At 47.3% G+C, this 14,982-nt stretch overlaps 1 protein-coding gene across 7 annotated transcripts in view; it reads left to right on the top strand.

Annotated features, from left to right (window-relative positions):
- The window catches only part of ASCC2 (activating signal cointegrator 1 complex subunit 2), a 52,082-nt gene that overhangs the window by 1,456 nt on the left and 35,644 nt on the right, over positions 1 to 14,982 (top strand). For 2 of the 7 annotated variants that reach the window (XM_032139286.2, XM_058431341.1), the window contains exons 2-4: positions 5,371 to 5,468; positions 12,388 to 12,546; positions 12,911 to 13,081. In XM_032139286.2, coding sequence (XP_031995177.1) covers positions 5,388 to 5,468; positions 12,388 to 12,546; positions 12,911 to 13,081 — 411 coding nt within the window. In that variant the 5' untranslated portion in view covers positions 5,371 to 5,387. Of the gene's footprint in view, positions 1 to 2,863; positions 2,926 to 3,801; positions 3,877 to 5,370; positions 5,469 to 12,387; positions 12,547 to 12,910; positions 13,082 to 14,982 lie in introns of those variants that run through there. The other 5 variants (XM_058431339.1, XM_058431340.1, XM_058431342.1 and 2 more) reach the window with 5 other exon arrangements.

The following is a 14,982-nucleotide window of genomic DNA, read 5'->3' as shown; positions in this document are numbered from 1 at the left end:
CATGCCTGTAATCCCAGCACTTTGGGAAGCCAAGGCGGGCAGATCACCTGAGGTCAGGAGTTCCAGACCAGCCTGGCCAGCGTGGCAAAACCCTCTCTCTACTAAAAATACAAAAATTAGCCAGGCATGTGCCTGTAATCCCAGCTACTCAGGAGGCTGGGAGAATCTCTTGAACCCGGGAGGCAGAGATGGCAGGGAGCCGAGATCGTTCCTCTGCACTCTAGCCTGGGTGACAGAGTGAGACTCCATCTCAAAAATAAAAGGAATGAATGAAATGATTAACATACTGTTTGCTCTCTCATGGTTTATAAAAGGTCTTTTCTGCCACCAGGTTATCATCATCTCTTTCTGGTCATGTCTGTCTCATACTTAAATGACTCCTCACTGCCTTCAGGTGAAATACTAAAATCTTTAGTGTAGCATTGAGGCTTTTTGTTTGTTTGTTTTTTGAGATAGAGTCTTGCTCTGTCGCCCAGGCTGGAGTGCAGTGGCGTGATCTTGGCTCACTGCAACCTTCGCCTCCCGGGTTCAAGCTGTTTTGAGGCTCTTTTTAAACTGGTCCTGTCTTCCCTATCCAGCTTCTCTTCTCTCTTCACTTCTGTCATCCCCTATCTGACCATGTGTTTTCAGCAACACCAAATGTCTCCCTCTTCCTTCAAAGCCACACTTTTTAGACAGAGTCTCACTGTGTCCCCTAGGCTGGAGTTCAGTGACGTATCATGGCTGATTGCAACCTCGATCTCCTGGGCTCAAGCAATTCTCCTGCCGTGGCTTCCCAAAGTGCTGAGATTGCAGGCGGGAGCCAACTCACCCAACCCAAAGCCACACATTTTAAGACTCTGAGCCTTTGTTCATGCTTGCTCTCTGCTTGGAATGTCACCTTTTCCCCCTGTCCTTCAACATCAGGTTATAGATCACCTTCTTTGTAACATCCTTCCTTTCTCTACTATACTCTAGTTTTGGACATTTGCTGTTATAGCTTTAACGCCAAGTGATAGTCAGTTATATGCCTAGGACCCAGATTGTATTCAGGAATTGTTTGCTGAATAAACCAGGAAGCCCAAAGTGTCTTGCCTCTGGTTGGGACTTGAATAATAACAACAACTAAACTTTATTGAGTGCTTATTATGTGCCAGGTATTGGATTGAACACATCACATTGATTACTTCTCATAGCAACCCTACGAGTTTATGTACTATTACAATTTGGTATTACAGAAGAGGCAATCAAAAGTTAGAGAGGTTAGGGAACTGTTTCAAGGTCTCAACATGGATAAGAAAAGGTGGAGCCAGGATTTGAACCCAGGCTGTAGGACTGTAGCACCCTGAATTGCCCTGGCAGGCAATGGTTTGTAGGAGTGAATTTCTTTTTTTTTTTTTTTTTTTTTTGAGACGAAGTCTCGCTCTGTCGCCCAGGCTGGAGTGCAGTGGCACAATCTCGGCTCACTGCAAGCTCCACCTCCCGGGTTCACGCCATTCTCCTGCCTCAGCCTCTCCGAGTAGCTGGGACTACAGGCGCAAGCCACCACGCCTGGCTAAGTTTTTGTTTTTTTAGTAGAGACGGGGTTTCACTGTGGTCTCGATCTCCTGACCTCGTGATCCACCCGCCTTGGCCTCCCAAAGTGCTGGGATTACAAGCGTGAGCCACCGCGCCCGGCCTAGGAGTGAATTTCTTTTTAAAAAAAAAAAAAAAAAAATTTTTTTTTTTAAATTTTGGGACAGGGTCTTGCTGTCACCTAGGATGGAGTGCAGTGGTGCCATCATGGCTCACTGCAGCCTTGATCTCCTGGGCTCAAGTGATCCTTCCACCTCAGCCTCCTAAGTAGCTGGGACTACAGGGGTGCACCACCACCACACCTGACTAATTTTTGAATTTTTTGTAGAGATAGGGTCTCACTATGTTGCTTAGGCTGGTCTCAAACTCCTGGCTTCAAGCAATCCTCCCGCCTTGGCCTCCCAAGTGCTGGGATTACAGGCATGAGCCACTGCACCTGGCCGTGAATTTCTTCTGAAAGCAAATGCTGTCTCTACCTGTCTAGGCCTGGACTGTGGGGCCTAGAGGTTAAAGGGTGGAGACTTGCCTCCTCCTCATGACTTTTTCTCCACCCTGTGTCTCACACCCAACACTCCCACAGCCATCTTCAGCGGGCAAGCCTGGAAAGAATTGGGCCTGTCAGTCATTTAGACTTCTGCACTGGTGTGCAGAGCAGTGGTGTTTCCGGCTCGCCTTCCAGCATGGCTAGAGGATTAGGAAAAAAAATTATTATTATTATTATTATTATTTTTTTTTTTTTGAGACAGAGTCTCGCTCTGTCGCCCAGGCTGGAGTGCAGTGTCGCAGTCTCGGCTCACTGCAAGCTCCACCTCCCGGGTTCACGCTATTCTCCTGCCTCAGCCTCTCCGAGTAGCTGGGACTACAGGCGCCCGCCACCACGCCCGGCTAATTTTTTTGTATTTTTAGTAGAGACGGGGTTTCACCGTGGTCTCGATCTCCTGACCTCGTGATCCGCCTGCCTCGGCCTCCCAAAGTGCTGGGATTACAAGCGTGAGCCACCGCGCCTGGCCTATTATTATTTTTTAACATATCTGGCACAAGAGCCCCAGGTGCCCTAGCAAAAGACCTGGGCTTCGGTTTCAGCTTGGCCAATAATGTATTTACCTTGAGCAAATCAGGGCCCCTCTTTGGACATCTGAACATGGTAATCCTTGTTGTCCTTAATTGGGTTGTTGTGAGAGGCTAGTAGGACAGTAACTTGATTAGAAATACGTGCAGCAGAGGATATTATCTATGCTTCACGAAGCTGAAAGATGAAAACTTACCCCAAGCCCTTTATTACTTTCTTTGCCTTGTGATTTTTTTTCAGGCCACCTCGTGTATACAGAGACCATGTGTGTCTGATCTGCTGGGATCCTAGAGCTGGAACAGGTTTCAAGTACTAGGCAGATTGATCCTCTCTTATTACTCCTGCTAGGGTGGGGATCTTCACAGTCTTTATAACAGGCCAGAACCAAGGTTCCTTGGGTACCAGGCTGTTTCCACCTCCTTGCCTTTGCTCTGCTGTTTCCTCTGCCTGGGGCACCCTTCTTCCCTGGCCAGTCTCTATTATCAAGACTACTCAGACTCTCCTCTAGAAATGCTTTGACTCTCACTCCACCCCTTCACCCCATCCTACCCCTAAGTTTAACTAAACTAGACACAGTATAGTGAATGGTTAAGAACCAGCCTGCTTCACCACCTACTAACTGTGAGACCTTGGGCAAGTTTCTTATTTTCTGTGAGCCTCTGTTTTGTCACTGTTAAAATGAGGATAATAATAGAACTAACCTTAGACTTTTTGTGAGCATTAATACGTGTAAAGCCAGTTAACAGGGCAAGTAAGTTAATGCTGAGAAGAGCACTTAGAGGCCAGGTGCTCACACCTATAATCCCAGCACTTTGGGAAGCCAAGATGGGCGTATTGCTTGAGCTTGGGAGTTTGAAACCAGCCTGGGCAACATGATGAAACCTGTCTCTATTTAAAAAAAAAAAAAAAAGAAAAAGAATAAAGCAAAGCACTTAGAGGAGCTCTTCATATCATTAAGCCTGGCCCAATATCTGAGATATGACACACCTGGTAGCTCATGTCCCCATGCTCCTCTGCTTGTCTGTGAAGGCTCAAGAGGTGACAGTTTAATCACCCCAGCCTCTGTCTCTTCATGTTGTCATTGAGTCTGTTCTAGCCTTTTATGACATGTTTTTTGAGGGGCCTAATTCACTTCTATTCCATGATTCATTTAACACGTATGTCCCTTCTGTGGGTCAGGCCAAGTGATATTGTGAAAAGAACACTGGACAGCAAGACAGGAGACCTTGGATCTGCCACTCACTGACTGTGAGGTCAGTTTGGGCCTTTGTAGAAAGGAGCTTGCACTGTCAGTTTTCTATGAAGTATCTTTTTCCCTGGTCCTTCTCTTTTTCCATGTCCTTCTTCCCTTCTTCTCATGTCCTTCTATTCTTCCATGTACTTCTTCCCTGAAGCCTAGAGAGGTTGTAAAATCTTAACATCCTCCACAAGTGAGGAAAGGCCCATGGCTTCAACCCTCAAAAGACTTAAAATCTGGCGGGAGTTGTTTTTTTTTTTTTTTTTTTTTTTTTTTTTTTTTGAGACAGAGTCTCGCTCTCTCACCCAGGCTGGAGTGCAGTGGCGCGATCTCAGCTCGCTGCAAGCTCTGCCTCCCGGGTTCACACCATTCTCCTGCCTCAGCCTCTCCGAGTAGCTGGGACTACAGGCGCCCGCCACCACGCCCGGCTAATTTTTTTGTACTTTTAGTAGAGACGGGGTTTCACCGTGGTCTCTATCTCCTGACCTCGTGATCCGCCCGCCTCGGCCTCCCAAAGTGCTGGGATTACAAGCGTGAGCCACCGCGCCCGGCCCCTGGCTGGAGTTTTAAAAGGATTGTCATCATATGTAGTCGTTCTTCAAACATTGGCCACCTCTCTCTGTACCAATCCTGTGCTCACAGAAAAGATAGCAAGAGGAGAGCCCTGGGCAGTGTCTTCATAGAGCTCACAGGCTACTGAGCTCACAGAGCTGGAGCCATAATAAAGGGAATCTACATATTTTTAGCCAGTACTTCTCAAAGTGGGTGGAAACAGGCTGGGCACAGAGGTTCACACCTGTGAGCGCTTTGGGAGGCTGAGGCAGCACTTTGGGAGGCCAAGACAGGAGGATCATTTGAGCCCAGGAGTTTGAGACCAGCCCGAGAGATGTAGTAAGAATTCATCTATCAAAAAATAAAACCTGTCTCTACAAAAAATTTAAAAAATTAGCTGGCCGTAGTGGTGCATGCCTGTAGTCCCAGCTACTCAGGAGGCTGAGGTGGGAGGATTGCTTTAGCTCAAGAGTTAGAGGCCACAGTGAGCTATGATTGCACTACTTCACTGGGCAACAGAGTAAGACTCTGTCTCTTTAAAAAAAAAAAAAAAAAAGCTGGGCATGGTGGTGTGCGCCTGCAGTCCTAGCTACTGGGGAGGCTGAGGCAGGAGAATCACTTGAACCAGGGAGGCGGAGGTTGCAGTGAGCTGAGATAGCGCCACTGCACTTCAGCCTGGCGACAGATCGAGACTCCATCTCAAAAAAAAAAGTGGGTGGAAATATATCAGAAGTCATCTGGGAAAGTATTTTCTTCTATAATTGAGAACTGCTTTATGCAAAAAAAAGTCACTTTGTCTGGGTTAGTAGGCGCATGAACCAGGTCCTGAACCACAGCAGGAGCCTCCTAAGGCGAGAGGTTGAAGCTTCTCTTCTGACTCTGGGATCAGCCCCAGAGCAGGCCCTGCCCCCAGGAGTCTGTGTGTCTGCTCTCTTCTTCCCATCCATATTCCTTTCAGGAGGGTCACACAGCACAATGCCAGCTCTGCCCCTGGACCAACTCCAGATCACCCACAAGGACCCGAAGACAAGAAAGCTGAGGACTTCACCAGCGCTGGTGAGCCGGTCCCTGAAGGCCATTCAGCCTGATATTGTCAGTCTTGCAATTTCAGAAGCAAAAAGTAAATTCCTTCTTTATCTGTTCCAAGAATGACCCGAGGGCCATGGTCGGTGATTCAGTAGCTGAGACACTGCTAGTCTCTTCCAGGCCCAGAGTAGGAATTTCCTTCCGAGCAGCAGCTTGAATTTGCATAGGATTTTCCATGTCACCACCCTGGACCTTCCCCCCAAAGCATTTAATTTCAATTCAGGCCGATGGCAGTTCTGATTCAGCCTGGATCGGGCTAGAAATGGATCCAGCCCAAAGCTGGGTTTGGGGATTTGACCCTGTGGAGGGTGTTCAGGTTTCAGGTAGCATTTTCAGAGCTATCTGAGCTGCTATCTGTATTTTGGTGGGAACGCTGATTTCAGAGGTTGGGCCATCTTTTATCTCAACTGAGATAGGAAGCACCACATATAAGCACCCCGGCAGGGCTAGTGAGACTGAAAAATAAGGAGGCTATGGACATGTCGATTACCAGCTGCAGAGAGAGATTAAAGCCATGGAGAGGTGCCAGGCTGCCGAAGAAGGAGATAGATGCGGCCCTGGAGTTCCTACACCCACTTGTTGTTTTCCCAAGAGTTTGAGCTCACTTGAACAAGGTGAGAGGAAGTGTTTTCTAGGGGTTTGAGTAAAATCATGGGAAACAGGAACTTGGTGTTTTATTTCCTGCCCTCTAGATGGCTTCTTATTACTTCTTAAATACTCTCTAATAATAGTACCTGACATTTATACAGTACTTGCCCTGTGCCAGACCATTCTAAACACTTCACCCGGATTATCTCATTTAGTCCACATCACAGCCCTACAAATAGACATTTTGATTGTCTCCATTTTACAGATGAGGAAACTGAGAGTTCAGAGTCACAGAATTAGGAAATTAGGGGAGCCAGGATGGGAACCTAGCCAGGCAGACCCTAGGACACATATCCTTAAAATCTTTCTGCTATAAAGCCTCTCATTTTCTTTTTATAACCTTTTTATGTGTGAGAGATATTTATCAGAAAATCTGGAAGTGTTCTTTTCAGTACGATAGCCACCCAATAGGTAGTCATTCACCACATGTAGCTATTAAGCACTTGTAATGTGAATAGTGAGTGTGGACTGAGGAACTAGATTTTTAATTTAATTGTAACACTTTTAAATTAAAATAGCCCCATGTGGTGAGTGCCAGCACAGATATAGAGCAGTTCTATTATTGCAAAAAGTTCTGTTGGAAACACTGATGGAGATTGGCTCCTTGGGTGGTCAAGTATGATTTTCCACCTCAGTCCTCCCCCCATACTGAATGAACATGTGGGTTGTTAGACTGCAGGCACTGTGAGAGCGGTGGCCTGGTCCTTGCCCTTTACTCCTGATTTCCAGTGCCAGGCGCACAGGAGGCTCTCAGAAAACATTTGGTACATGAGTCAGGGACTGCAGCCAGGCCATGTGCCAGGTGCTGGAGCTATAAGGAGAAAAGACATGGTCTCTGCCCTTGAAGAGCCCACGACCTAAGAGAAAGACAGACCAGTAGCTTCTCTAGTGTGATCAGGGTTGTGACAGAAGGAAGTCTAGGCTGCTCCGTGAGTGCAGAGCCGGGGCCGCTGATCCAGACCAGTAGGGTGTGTAGGGGCAGGGAGGCCTTTGGCCTGGTAGGAGGGCACGTGCAGCCCAGGAGGGCTTCCTGAAGGAAAGGGCTTCTGAACTGGGTATTGAAGGGCGACTTAACACTAGCTGGGCAGAGCAACAGGAGAAGGCTGGACCTGGTAGGACGACCTTAGTATGCAGTCCTGGAGTCTTGAGAGACCCTGACTTACACTAACCACAAGTCACTTGAGGTGGCAACAGTATAGCAGAGTTAGCAAGTACAGGCTTTGTGTTCATTTCACACATACTTGGATATTTGTCTTTGTGTCTTTGGGCAAGTTATTGAACCTCTCTAAGCCTCAAATCCAAAAACAATAATAATAGGACCAGCTTTGCAGGGTGGTTGTGGGGATTAAATGAGATGCCTGTGAATGAGCACTGTGCCTGGAACATAGTAAGCACTCAATAAATTGTTATTACAATGGTGATGACAGCAGGGACAACAACAGCAGCACTAAATTGGGGGTAGGGTGGGAAGGCAGATGAGCTGAGGGAGACAGCTGCCTGATCGAGGAGGGGTCTTGTTGGCAGACTGAAAAGTGTTACTCTGAAGGCCACGGGAAGCTCCTGAAAGATTGTACTAAGATATGTGTCTACCCTGTATTTGTCCCTTTAGTCTTGGCTTGGGGCATGATCTCTAGCCAAAGGGTAGTTACCACACCACCTTTTCAGGGTGATTGGTAGAGCTAATGTTGGTTGAGGATCTATTTGAATAGCACATACTTGAAGACCCAAAAGAAATAGTCTTGTGGCCAGGCCCGGTAGCTCACGCCTGTAATCCCAGCACTTTGGGAGGCTGAGGCGGGTGGATCACTTGAGCCCAGGAGTTTGAGACCAGCTCGGGCAACATGACAAAACCATATATATATATATTTTTTTCCCAGAGTCTCACTGTGTTGCCTAGGCTGGAGTGCAGTGGCGTGATCTCGGCTCACTGCAACCTCTGCCTCCCGGGTTCAAGTGATTCTTCTGCATCAGCCTCCTGAGTAGCTGGGACCAGCTAATTTTTGTGTTTTTAGTAGAGACAGGGTTTCACCATGTTGGCCAGGCTAGTCTTGAACTCCTGACCTTGTGATCCGCCCGCCTTGGCCTCCCAAAGCACTGGGATTACATGCATGAGCCACCACGTCCAGTCAGCCTCCATTCATTTCTTTGTGCAGCCAGCAGATCTGTACAGAAAGTCTGCTCAATGCCAGGTGCTGTTCTATAGACTCAGAATGCTGGGTGAGCAAAGCTCAGACTGCCTCCAGACACCTACAGGCTAGTGGGGGAGACAGTTGGGAAGACCAGTCCTCCCCTTTTATACAGCTTTATTCAGGCATCGTTGAAGGACAGTAAACTGCACATATTTAAAATATACAATTTGTCAACACCTATGAAAAGGGAATTTTTTTTTTTTTTTTTGAGATGGAGTCTCACCTGTTGCCCAGGCTGGGGTGCAGTGGCATGATCTCTGCTCACTGCAACCTCCGCCTCCCAGGTGCAAGCGATTCTCCTGCCTCAGCCTCCCGAGTAGCTGGGACTATAAGCGCATGCCACTACACCTGGCTAAATTTTGTATTTTTGATAAGAGATGGGGTTTCACAGTGTTGGCCAGGCTGGTCTCAAACTCCTGGCCTCAAGTGGTGGGCCTGCCTTGGCCTCCGAAAGTGCTGGGATTACAGGCATGAGCCACTTACCCAGCCAACATTTTGAAAATTAAAATGTAGCCGGGCGCGGTGGCTCACGCTTGTAATCCCAGCACTTTGGGAGGCCGAGGCGGGCGGATCACGAGGTCAGGAGATCGAGACCACGGTGAAACCCCGTCTCTACTAAAAATACAAAAAATTAGCCGGGCGTGGTGGCGGGCGCCTGTAGTCCCAGCTACTCGGAGAGGCTGAGGCAGGAGAATGGCGTGAACCCGGGAGGCGGAGCTTGCAGTGAGCAGAGAGCAGAGATCACGCCACTGCACTCCAGCCTGGGTGACAGAGCGAGACTCCGTCTCAAAAAAAAAAAAAAAAGCATTGATCTTTACCTCAGAGCACAGGAAAATTAAAATGTAAAATATGCAATTTGATTGGTTTTTCCATCTGTATGCATGCATGAAACTATCATCATCATCAATGAGCATTTCTACCACCCCTAAAAGTTTTCTTGTGCCTCTCTGCAATCCATGCCTTCCTCCCACCCTTTCCCCATGCAAACCACTGGTCTGAAAGCACTTTTAATGCTGTTCAAGTGGTATAGAGAGGTGAGCACAGAATGCAGGTGCTGAGGGAGAGCTTAGATGAGCTCCTAATCCAGCTGGGGTGGGAGTCAGGGAGGCTTCCTGGAGGAGGTGAGATTGGAACTGGGGTCAGAAGGACAATCAGTGAGACCAGGATGGCACACAGATACCATAGGTCATTTAATAGGTCTGCAGAGTGTAAACTTTGGCTCAAATCCTGCCTCAGTTGCCTCTTTAATCCCATGACCTTGGGAAAGTTCCTGAAACTTACTGTTTGATTCCTCCTCTAAAATGGGATGAATACTATGTCTCTTTTAAATAGTTTTTGTAGATTAAAAAAATAAGGGCTGTGGGTTGTGCCTGCTTAGTGGCTGGCAGAGGGCAGGTCCACAATAAGTGGCAGCTTTCATTTGCACCATTCCAGCATTTGCCAAATCTTCTCCCACCGCCCAGTGCAATCTGTGCCCTTTTGTTATGGCCCATGTTTATGCCTCCATAAAAATGTTTCTTTCATTTGAAGTCCTTATCCTCGAATGCTTGGAGCCTTGGAGGAAGGCTGCGTGCTCTGGGAAGCCGTCCCTTATCCTCCAGGTGCTGTTAATTCCCTTCTGCATTTCCACAGTCCCTCTGCCAGGTTTGAGCTGTCACTTCCTCTGTTTTGTGCTCACTTGGTGATTTAGATGGCGATCTTCCCCCTGTGGGATTGCAGGGAAAGTAGAATCTCAGGGGTGTGTGTGTGTGTGTGTGTGTGTGTATGTATGTATGTGTGTGTATGTGTGTGTCGGAAGAATGAGTAGCCTGGTGTGTGTGTGTGTGTGTGTCAGGAGAATGAGTAGCCTGGTTGTGTGTGTGTGTGTGTGTGTGTGTGTCGGGAGAATGAGTAGTCTGGGGGTGTGTGTGTGTGTGTGTCGGGAGATTGAGTAGCCTGGGTGTGTGTGTGTGTGTGTGTGTGTCGGGAGAATGAGTCGCCTGGTTGTGTGTGTGTGTGTGTGTGTGTGTGTGTGTGTGTCTGGAGAATGAGTAGTCTGGGGGGGGTGTGTGTGTGTGTGTGTCAGAAGAATGAGTAGCCTGGTTATGTGTGTGTGTGTGTGTGTGTGTGTGTGCTGGGAGAATAAGTAGCCTGGCCTGAGTGAGAAGTGAGGGAAGAGGTAAAGTGCCAACAGATAGAGGGAGGAAGCTTGGAAACCAAGGAGATGTATTTCGGCTCCTGACGGTTGTTTTGAACTTGTTTCAGCCAGTAGAATTTCTTTTTCAGCAGATTTGTACCTGTAACTCCATGATACAAATTTGATTTAAATGGGAGGGGGTCCTGCAGACCCACATGATAGGTGGCCTTGAAAAATCCTTGTGGTACCCACAGGCTCTACAGTTTGGAAACTCGCCTAAGGCAGTAGGAAGGCATAGATGGTTCTTGAGGAGGCTGACCTCTTATCAGTCTCAATTTTTCTATATCCCCTGGATCAACAGACCTGGAAGTGGATGGACTGTGGTTGATAAGAGTTGACATATTGCCTGGCCATCCTCCTGTTACCACTTCCCCAGGGAAAGCACCCCTTATATAGTCAGAGGAGAAAACTGAGCCCATCTCCTCTTTATGGTGAACAAAGTAAGGTTTGTTCATGGCAAGTAGGAGCTGGAAGGGAGAACTTGTGATTCTACGCTGAGACTGACTTACGAAAAAAAAAAAACAAAAGAACAGACCCAAACAAATCGTTTTTATGGGTATAATTTTTTTTTTTTTTTTTTTTTGAGATGGAGTCTCGCTCTGTCAGCCAGCCTGGGGTGCAGTGGCGCGATCTCGGTTCACTGCAAGCTCTGCCTCCCAGGTTCACGCCGTTCTCCTGCCTCAGCCTCCCAAGTAGCTGAGACTACAGGCGCCCACCACCATGCCCGGCTAATTTTTTTGTATTTTTAGTAGAGACGGGGTTTCACCGTGCTAGCCAGGATGGTCTCGATCTCCTGACCTTGTGATCTGCCCGTCTCGGCCTCCCAAAGTGCTGGGATTATAGGCATGAGCCACCGCACTCGGCCTTTGTGGGTATAATTTAATGTAAATGCCTGGAAGAGGTCTGCAAGGACACCCACCAGATGGTGAGTGGTTACCTCTGCAGGGAACATGGGGCCTGGGAGTGTAGTCCCAGGCAGCTCACCTTCTCTGTACCTTGTAAGTTTTTGAAAGAAAAGATGCTTGTGTCAAATTATATAATTAAAAATTAATTTAAAAAGTAATATATGTGTCTGGGAGAGGTGGCTCACACCTGTAATCCTAGCACTTTGGGAGGCCAAGGCAGGCGGATGGCTTGAGCCTGGGAGTTTGAGACCATCCTGGGCAACATGGTGAAACCCCATCTCTACTAAAAAAAAATTAGCCAGGCATGGTGGTGCGCACCTGTAGTCCCAGCTACTCGGGAGGTTGAGGTGGGGGATCACCTGAGCCAAGATTATGCCACTACACTTCAGCCTGGGCAACGGGAGTGAGACCTGTCTCAAAAACAAAACAAAACAAAAGTAATATATGAATATATGTTCTTTTTTTTTTTTTTTTTTAATGGGAAAGTCTATTCAAGCCACAATTCCCCACCCCCCACCCCCATCAAAGATAACCACTATCAGCTTTGGGGCGTCATCTCCCCAACTTCTTTTTTAAAAATCGATACCAGTGTGTGAATATACTTATACTTTTTAAAAACCGAAAACTATGCTCTGGTTTTTCTTCATAACAAATAAATCTTTTCCCTTTTACTAAAAAAGGAAAATGAAAACTGATTATATTAAACAGAGAGTTTTGTATCCTGCTTTCTCGTCCCTTAACCTTTCCCCGTGTCATTAAATCCACTCCGAAAACATGGATTTTAATTAGCGCCTAGTGTTCGCTGAATGCAACCATGCCCTCTTTGTTAGATACACTTGGTTCTTTATGCTTAAAAGCTCCTTGGAGGGTCACCGGTTGGAACAGCCAAGTGTTGTCATTGCTGTGGGTTGGCAAGTGGGCCCTCGCTGACTAACCTCTGCCACGTTAACACGTGGTTTTTGGATCCGTAGCACCCCGAGCAGAAGGCAGACCGGTATTTTGTGTTATACAAACCGCCCCCTAAAGACAACATTCCCGCCCTAGTGGAGGAGTACCTGGAACGCGCCACCTTCGTAGCCAATGACCTCGACTGGCTCCTGGCCTTGCCTCACGATAAATTCTGGTGCCAGGTAACATTCTATCAAAATTAACGCTAAGACAAAGCACATGACATGCCATTGGTTGGTTGCTGTTGTTGTTTTTCTTCCCCTAGGAGGTGCTTTTTTGTCTACTTCTCTCACTGGATCCTTAACAGCAAATTGTGGTTCGGATTGCTCTGTCTTGTATCACAATCTTAATGTTTACACACCTTTCAAAGTGTCAATTTTAGAATCTTGTGTTTAGCCCTCGGCTCATTCATACCTCCTTGGTCCCTTGGGGTCGGAGTGTTTGGAATAGGGCAGGGCTGATGGGCATTGAGCCCCTGCACAGTCCACCCACAAGCCCCTGGGGCCTAAGGGATAAATCCTTGCTCTCCTCTGTCTCCTGATTTAGGTGATCTTTGACGAGACTCTACAGAAGTGCCTGGACTCCTACCTGCGCTATGTGCCCCGCAAATTCGACGAGGGGGTGGCCTCAGCCCCTGAGGTTGTTGACATGCAGAAGCGCCTCCATCGAAGTGTTTTTCTCACCTTCCTCCGCATGTCCACTCACAAGGAATCCAAAGTAAGCCACTGATCCCATGACAGGTCATCACCTGACACTCGACACCTCTGTGCCGGGCTCTCCACCCCTGGGAAGGAAGGCTTTGGAAGCATTGAGTTTCCTCTTTGTCTCTCCTCCATCTTTATTCCCACTGTTGGGGAAGAAATCTGTGCCACCTCCCTTATCCTCTAATTCACTGGGTTGGTCTGTGTTACACCCAGTGTTTCCATCAAAGAGAGCCGAGGGCCCTTTGCCAGCTGACACGTGACTGCCTTGACTTGTGCGTCAGAGAGAAAAAACATTAATTCTGACTTCTTAAAGGAACTTGTGTACTCTTTTTAAAAATCTTTACTGTTTTTTTTTCCTGACTTTAAAAATAATACTGCTATCTATAAACAATCCAAACATTGCGGAAATATGAATGTCACCGACAAAATCTCTGCCCTGCAAAATAACCACTGTTAGGTGCATCTTTCTTTCTTTGCTTTTTTTTGAGACAGGGTGTCACTCTGTTGCCCAGGCTGGAGTGCAGTGGCATGATTATAGCTCATTGCAGCTTCAATCTCCCAGGCTCAAGTGATCCTCCCACCTCAGCCCCCCAAATAGCTGAGATACAGGCATGCACCATCATGCCTGGCTAATTTATTTGATTTTTAGTAGAGACGAGGTCTCGCTATGTTTCTCAGGCTAGTCTTGAACGCCTGAACTCAAGTTATATTCCCACCTCAGGCTCCCAAAGTGCTGGAATTACAGCCATGAGTCACTACACCCAACCCTGTTACATGCATATTTCTTCAGGGAATTTGTTCCCTTTGAATGTGTGTGTGTGTGTGTGTGTGTTGTATTTAAAAAATAGGATCTTTTTAAAAAGTGTTATAATATGGATGTTTTCTTTTCCTTTTTCTTTGTTTTTAGAGACAGAATCTCTGTCACCCAAGCTGGAGTGCAGTGGTGCAATCATAGCTTCCCACAGCCTTAAACTCCTGAGCTCAAGGAATCCTCCAGCCTCAGCCTCCAAAGTAGCTGGGACTACAGACACCATCACACTGGCTAATTTAAAAAATGTTTTTGGAGAGAGAGGATCTTGCTATGTTGCCCTGGTTGGTTTTGAATTCCTAGCCTCAAGCAGTCCTCCCTTCTCAGCCTCCCAAGTAGCTGGGATTATAGGCACTAGCCACCACACCTGGCCTAGAATGGGAATTTCCAAATATACATAAATACAAAATTTTCTTTTCTTTTCTTTTTTTTTTTTTTTTTTGAGACGGAGTTTCACTCTTGTTGCCCAGGCTGGAGTGCAGTGGCATGATCTCTGCTCACTGCAACCTCCGCCTCTTGGATTCAAGCATTCTCCTACCTCAGCCTCCCAAGTAGCTGGGATTACAGGCATGTGCCACCACTCCCAGCTAATTTTTGTATTTTTAGTAGAAATGGGATTTCACCATGTTGGCCAGGCTGATCCCGAACTCCTGACCTCACGTGATCCGCCCGCCTCAGCCTCCCAAAGTGCTGGGATTACCGGCATGAGCCATCGCATCTGGTCACAAATACAAAATTTTCATTTACAAAGTACAGTGAATCCCATGTACCCTTCAACAATTATCAACGTTCTGCCAATCTCATTTTATCTCTTCCCCTTAGTTCTCTTTTTTCCTGAAGTATTTTAAAGCAATCCCCGATATCATACTAATTTATCTGCAAATATTTCAGGATGAATTCCCAACTGACTGTTTTATAGCATGCTTTTGGCCGGGCGCGGTGGCTCACGCTTGTAATCCCAGCACTTTGGGAGGCCGAGGCGGGCGGATCACGAGGTCAGGAGATCGAGACCACGGTGAAACCCCGTCTCTACTAAAAAATACAAAAAGTTAGCCGGGCGTGGTGGCGGGCGCCTGTAGTCCCAGCTACTCGGAGAGGCTGAGGCA

Source organism: Hylobates moloch, unplaced genomic scaffold (genome assembly GCF_009828535.3).
Source record: "Hylobates moloch isolate HMO894 unplaced genomic scaffold, HMol_V3 SCAFFOLD_19, whole genome shotgun sequence".
NCBI classification, from domain to species: Eukaryota; Metazoa; Chordata; class Mammalia; order Primates; family Hylobatidae; genus Hylobates; species Hylobates moloch.
Note: the sequence above shows the minus strand (reverse complement) of the source record. Positions and strands in the feature narration are given on the sequence as shown.